Consider the following 7,405-nt stretch of genomic DNA (forward strand, 5'->3'; position numbering starts at 1 on the left):
TCATTTTCAGATTAGGACCCTGTTGACAGATGAATTCATATTTTAGTTTTATTGAATGTGTTATTGTAATTCTGCAATAGAGGTGCCTAACCTGGGTTGGCATATTTCCATTCCCGGGAGCCCCAAGGAATGGAAATATGGTAACCCAGCAACATCCCATGAAGCTAGTTACCTGGGAGAATTTGTGGAAAAGGGCACTGACTGGGGTTAATGGGTGTTGGCTTGTGACTGGGGTCCCTGTTGATGGTTTGGTGATTGAGCCTTGGAAGTGGCGTCCCCGCCAGCGAATCCAACTCCACTGGGGTCAAGTGCACCCTCAGAACAGAAAGAGGGATGTGGTTTGTTATTTCTTGTGCATTAGCAACGTGCCATCAGTTAACAGGCCATTTCCCACCTAGGATTTAGTGGGATTTTCCACTTTCCCTAGAAAGAGAATACTGTCTGTGGCTTTATTTGTAATCATTATCAGGAAGGTCCTATTGAAGGAGACAGTGAAGTAAGAGGGACCATCCTTCGATCGGACTATGAACTTGGTGGCGGTAGCTGCTGTGGCCTCAGTGCCCTCTTCACTGACATCCAGCACAGCCTTGTGAGTTGCCTGCCAAGGGAAAAACAAACATCAGTGGCCCCAGTAGAGACACTTTTACTTAACTGAGTAAACTAAATTGAGTGTTTTTGCCCTGGAATGGTGATGTCTACCTTGAAAGGATTCAAGGTTCAAATGCCTGGCATTGGGTTTACTGAATACATTGCAGTGGGTGTTGACTATGGCCCATTGGTCCTTACACCGGGATTGAGATGGTTACAAACACAGAGCAGGAAGACCAGAGTGAGTCTCAGTTCTACCACTTATGGTTGCAAAATTATTTAGATGCTGCATGCTTCAGTTTCCCAATCTATAAAAGGTAATAATAACTGCGCGTGCCCCGTAAGGTTATTGTGTAAATTAAGGGAGATCATACAAAGCAAGTGCTTGTGGACTTGCCAGCAGTAGTAATTGCTGCAGTTCTTGCATGGCAGACATGGGTTTGATATGACTAAGGTTAGATCCCTTCTTTGTCTTCTAGGGAAGAGATTCTTAACCTGAAGTTCCTGGATTTCTAAGCTTCAGGGAGGCTTGAGCTCCTGTGACTATAGGCATTATTTTTCATAGGCTCACAGATACACTTTCCTTGAGAAAATGTCCATTATGCTCATCATGTTGCAGTGGGGCCTCTCAGCATTTTCTGAAAACCAATGACAAAGGTCCCCTTAAGTGGCCCCAAGATCACTTCTGACTATTATAATCCACTATCAAAATAAAATTTTAGATCAGGGATCAGTAACCCATATGTGTGCAGGGGCTAGGCAGGTAACCCCAATTAACTGATGGAGACTTCTTGTAAGAGCATGGGGTGCCCAGATTACCTGGAGGGTACTGTCTGGTTAAAAGGGGCACTCACAGCTCAGCTCCTGTGATGGCTGCTATGTGGACACATAGGCTCACTGTTGCCATGTGGGAATTAGAGTCAGTGATTTGTTTCAAGAGGATCAGAAATCTATACTTTTAGATCTAATATACTACGTTTTAAAACTCCTCTCTCTCTCTCTCTCTCTCTCTCTCTCTTTACACACTGAAGGCCAGACAACACATCTACAGGGTGCAAATGGCCTATGGGCAGCCACACTGTGATGCCTGTGTGAGGGCCTAAACTTCAGAGAGGAAGAAGGTGAGGTCAGATCCTGAGGGAGCACCTCCTTTCCTGCAGCAGGCATGGGGGAGCAGCTGCCTGCTGAGGATGCCTTCAGAATGTTTGTGTGAAGAGGGATAACAGATGCTGTGTGCCAGAGGGATGGTGGCTGTAGGCCGCAAGATTCGGTTCTTCTGGCCGCAGAAGAACCTCACTTCACATTTCAGGCCTCTGTTTCCTTATCAATGAAATAAGAGCATTGATTAATTCTGCAGGTGCTTCCAGCTTGGACTTTTTTGCAAATATTCTCATTCAACTCACTTTAGAAACCTGCAGGGAGTCTCTCTTTGTAATTCCAGAAAAATCAGCATTTTCGTCAAAGGCATTTTGGATGCCCATCTTCGGGAGGATGGTTTCCAGATTGTAGGAGGCAGAAATGGAAAATCTGGGGATGAACACCTCTATCCACCTGTGGAGTAGGGAAAAGGAAACAATGAGGTCACCATGGTGTCTGCATCTCTGCTCCTAGATGCCATTTTTGGAGACTCCGTTCTTCCTCCAACCATTGCTAGTTGCTGCTAAAAAGGTCAACACACCCTAGCCAAGAAACCCAGGTTGCTCTTGAAATAAGCCTCCCAGCTGAGCAGGTCCAGCACTAAAAACATGCAAGGAGATAGACGGGCCCCCCAGTGAAGTGGGTGCGGAGGTGAAAAGGAGGTCAGCAAGGGAGTCTATGGCAGAAACCAACAGGAGACATCAAGTAGCAATGGAAGCTCATCAACCACCCACTCACTGTCCAGAGTACCTCCTCACCAGCACTTCCTGACGCAGGCCCTGCTAATGCCCTAGAGCAGCAAAGTCCAGCAGAACTCCCTGTGGTGCTGGGAAGATCCCAGACCTGCACTCTCCAGTACGGTAGTCTTGCGTGGCTATTGAGCAACTTAAAGAGTGGCTTGTGCAAATGAGAAACTAAAGTGTTAATCTTACTACATTTCAGTTAATTTAAGTGTGAATTACTGCAGGTGGATTAGTGGCTACTATATTGAACAGCACCACCTGATAATTTAGCACAATATTTTTTTTCCTCTGCAATGGTTTCCCTGAACCGAGAGTAAACAGCCCACATGTATTGAACTTTTTTTTTTTAGATGGAGTCTCACTCTGTCACTCAGGCTGGAGTGCAATGGCACAGTCTCTGCTCACTGCAACCTCCGCCCCGTGGGTTCAAGCATTTCTCCTGCCTCAGCCTCCCAAGTAGCTGGGATTACAGGTGTACGTGGCCATGCCTGGCTAATTTTTTTGTATTTTAGTAGAGACAGCGTTTCACCATGTTGCCCGGGCTGGTCTTGAACTCCTGAGCTCAGGCAATCCACCTGCCTTGGCTTCCCAAAGTGCTAGGATTACAGGCGTGAGTCCAGCCTGAACATTTATTATATGCCAGACATTGTCCCAGGCACACTCAACAACACTTCCCCCATTTTAAAGACGGTAAAGCTTATTTTTAGTGCTTTGCCCAAGGTTACGTACTTAGTGACTCACAGCAATGAAAGCACAAAAATATTGGATGGACACATTTCAGTCCTCATCTGACAGGTGTCTTGTGACCCCTCATGCCAGGGATAGCTCTCTTTTCCCTGCCACTGTCCCCTTTCCCTGTTTTCTCTGTGCTCCATCTGCTGCTCTGTGCTCTGTCCCTCCCTCCCTGAGATTCTGTGCTACCTCCTCTTCTTATCCCCAGCCCCAGCTGCAGCCTGAGAAGAGAAGAAGTCGCTGACACACCCGGCAGCATCTCTTCATTCTTAACTTTGAGTTTTTGCCAGTGCTGTGTCCTCTAGCAAAGCTGCCCTTCCCGAGCCTCTGTGTGCTCATATGCCACCCACATGTACAGCTAAACCCCACTGCCTCCTTGAAGCTGTCCCTTGGTCCCAGCTGAAAGTGATCTCTCTGCTCAGAAGCTCCTCAGCACCTTTCCTGCCCTCCCCTGGAGCATTGCCCAATATCTTTCTTGAATTCCAGTTACACTGCAGTCTTCCTTCTCTCTTCCCAGACTATGAGCACCAGGGAATGCTGCTAAAATCATTCTACAATGCCAACAATATATTGCTAAGAGACAGAACATAAAACTTTGACATTCCTTTTTTATCTCATGATTAATCTTTTTGATATTCTCCATATTTTTTATACTCACCATACTAATTACAGAACTAATAATAACATTATTAGCTAGCATTTACTGAACACTTACTATCTTCTAGGAATTCTTCTAAGCACTTTGTAAACAGCAGGTTACTTTACCTTTTCACCAACCTTTGGATTTGGTAATATTGTTATCCTCTTTCTTATATGTGACCACTAATGCTTTTGTTTGCTTGCTTTTACGGGATCATTTCATAGATTTCAATATCAGATTGGCTTCTAGAGCCAGCTCTGCTAGCATATAACAGCTACATGACCTTGGGCAATTCACTTACCCCCTTGGAGCCTCCATTTCGTCATCTGTGAAATGAGTGGTACTAAGACTCCTCATCAGGTGATAGTGAACTTCAAGTGTGAACATGTATAGACAGCCCCAGGCTCTCTGTCCTGCATGCAGTTGGTGCTGACTGTGCAGAAGTGATTATCCAACAGCTGTTAGCACAATCTCTCCCCCATCTTTGAATGTGTGCATCCCCTGCCTCAGGGCCCAGGAGATTGACATAGATGCTCACCTTTTCTGGAGTGAGTGGCTCCACTTTCTCAGTGTTCTGGCTGACAAGGCCTGTTCCAGTTGCCTCATCTTGCCCTTGCTAGGGAGGACAAAGAAGGCCACGGCATCTCCCTTGTAGTCCATCTGCAGCACAAAGCAGTTCAGCTCTGTATCCACCCAAAAAGCAAACTGCTCCTTCTGGTGCATCATAGGGACAGGCACAGTGACCTGCTTGCCCACCAGGAATGGGAAGTTCTTTCTTGTATATGCAGGGTGAAAGGGCTTCTCCCACTTGGCTAGCACAAAGGAAGAAAAGAAGTCTTTATATCAAAGTGCAATTAGTGAGGCAAAGACAGCAAAATGAAATGGGGAATTACTGCTAATGGGTATGAGGTTTCTTTTTGAGGTGACACAAAAAAATGCTCTGATATTACACAGCGGAGTAGTTGCCCAAACTTGTGAATATACTAAAAACCAATAAAACGGTGAATTTTATGACAAGTGAATTGTATTTCAATTAAAAATAGAATTAGTTAAATAGAACAACATAAAGTGAAGGTAACTTAGTAAGGGCTCAAAGCATACCAGTTTTCTTTCCTTCTCTTTCCTCTTTGCAGGATGGATGGATAAATGGGTGGATAGCTTGGCAGATGGAGGGTGGATGGATAGATGAATAGCTAATGGATAAAAGATTGGCTGGCTGGGTGGATAGATGGATTAATGGATGAATGGATAGATGGATGAACTGATGGATGGATAGATAGATGAATAGATTAATGGATAGGTGGTTGGCTAGCTAGATGGCTAGCTAGGTGGATGAATGGTTGCATGGATGGATGGATGGATGGATAGATGGATGAACTGATGAATGGATGGATGAACTGATGGATGGATAAATGGGTGGATAGTTTGCTGGATGGGTAGATGCAGGGTGGAGGGATGAACAGGTTAATGGATAAATGGTTGGCTGTCTGGGTGGATAGACGGATGCATGCATGGATTCATGGATGAATGACAGATGGATAAATGCATGGATAGTTTGGTGAATTGGCAGATATAGGGTGGATAGATAGATGAATAGATTAATGGACAGGTGGTTGGCTAGCTAGGTGGATGAATGGATGCATGGATGGATGGATGAACTGATGGGTGGACAAATGGATGGATAGCCTGGTGAATGGGTAGATGGATAGATGAATACATTAATGGATAGATGGCTGGCTGGTTGGCTAGTTGCATGCCTGGATGGATGGACAGATAAACTAGTGCATGGATAAATGAGTGAACAGGTGGATGAAGAGAGGGAGGAAGGAAGGGGAGGAGAGGGACAGAGGAAGGGAGGGATGATACGGTGGCATCCATGAAAACTCTGCCTGGAGATGCCAGGCACTTCTATCTTAAGCACAACCCTATAAAGTTGGCTTTATCATCAGACTATCCAGTCAGCACAGAGACTGGTACAGGTCAGGCACTCAACACATGGTAAATCTTTTAGAGACACATGCTGAGCATCATAGAGCAAGTATGGGGCAGAGGCGAAATTCAAATTCAAGTTGTTTGACTTTAAAGCTGATGTGCATTCTCTGCAATACAGTGAAACTGTAAAGCTCTAACATATATCTATATCTATACCTATATCTATATCTATATCTATATCTATATCTATATCTATATCTATATGCAGTTATATATGAAGGAGTCTTCATATATATATGGGATACGAATGACAATCACATCAGCTTGTCTACATTTCTACACCTATGAAAGTGTTCACACTCTTGGATTTGCTTCTTAAACTGGGTTGTCAGAGAGTTCCATGTTCCTTCTCTAAAACTTTCAAGGGGCAGTGGGACAGCTGCTGGTGGCAAGAGATCCTTTCTCTCAAGTAGTTCCAGACTTTTCCTATGGGTTTCCCACTGAGTCAAATGTAAACGCACCTCAAGACGCTTAATCTGTCTACCCAAAGTGAACTAAATGAGCCCCCACTGTAACTGGTAAACATGAGCTATCCTAGGTCCTGCAGCCAGCTAATTGCAAAGCTAATTAGAGCTCAGGCCCTCCCATTTCTCCACCCTGCAGTCTAGGGTTTGTCTGGCTTGTGTATTTCACTAAGCAAAAATCATCATCATCATCATAAAATAAATAAATAAAAATCAACTTCTCAAATCCTTACCTTTAAAGAAAATGTGGTTCACCAGCACCATGGCTGTCAGAAGGTCAAGGCCTTGGATTATGTCTACAACCTTCCCTTGGGTCTTCTTTTTCACATGGCTGTTGATCCTCGTCTGGGCAATGGAAGGGTTGGAGAAATCTGTAGAAAAGACTTCTGCTTCATACAGCCTCTTGACATTGCCCAAGAAATTTGCCTGCAGCTGCAGCTCCTTCTTGACGAAGAGGGCACTTCCCATCTTCAAGGCCAGGTCTTTGCTGGGAACAGTCAGTGAGTGAACCAGGTGCTGGAAGCCCTGGTGGATGGCAGACTCTGGTGTGTGTGTGAGGTTGAAGCCCAGGCCCTGGAGAATCTGGGTCTTGGTGACTGAGTGGGCCCCAAGGGAGAGCATGGCCAGGGAAGTGGAGACACTCACAGGGGAGAAGAAGACGTTCTGACTTGGGGTCTCCAAAACCAGCCTGCGGTATAGGCGGAAGGCAAAGTCGGTGTTGAGGGAATACACCTGTGAGGCAGGGGTGCTCTCTGTGGAGGAAGGGTGGGGGTATCCGCTGGGGGCATTGGCCGGGGACACACAGTAGATTGGAGCACAGAGGCCAACAGCAAAGAGTACTCCACAAAGGGAAGATGCCATTTTGGAACAAAATACATCTGCAAGAGAAGTAAGAACCACTGAGGGGGTAAACTGAGGGTCCAGGCCCTGAATCAGAGACCCTTCAACACCCCATGCCATCAGCAGCAGAATGAAGACAGATAGGCCGGTTAGCAGAGCTCTCTCACATAATCTCCTTTGAGGCTCGCAATAGTCCCGTGATGTAGGTATTACCATTGCTGTTTTACTTGCAAATGAGTAAACAGGCCACAGAGAGTCTGTGTAACTTA

General features: G+C 45.5%; 1 protein-coding gene across 1 annotated transcript; it reads right to left on the bottom strand.

Annotated features, from left to right (window-relative positions):
- Positions 1-81: 81 nt before the first annotated feature.
- SERPINA9 (serpin family A member 9) lies at positions 82-7,174 on the bottom strand. The gene is made up of 4 exons (XM_024231835.3): positions 6,530-7,174; positions 4,379-4,652; positions 1,992-2,139; positions 82-598 (listed from the first exon to the last, which is right to left on the bottom strand). Exons 1-4 carry the CDS (start codon positions 7,155-7,157, stop codon positions 395-397), a joined length of 1,254 nt encoding a protein of 417 aa, XP_024087603.3. The 5' UTR covers positions 7,158-7,174; the 3' UTR covers positions 82-394.
- Positions 7,175-7,405: the final 231 nt, after the last annotated feature.

The sequence above is a fragment of the Pongo abelii genome, chromosome 15, assembly GCF_028885655.2.
Source record: "Pongo abelii isolate AG06213 chromosome 15, NHGRI_mPonAbe1-v2.0_pri, whole genome shotgun sequence".
Taxonomy (NCBI): Eukaryota; Metazoa; Chordata; class Mammalia; order Primates; family Hominidae; genus Pongo; species Pongo abelii.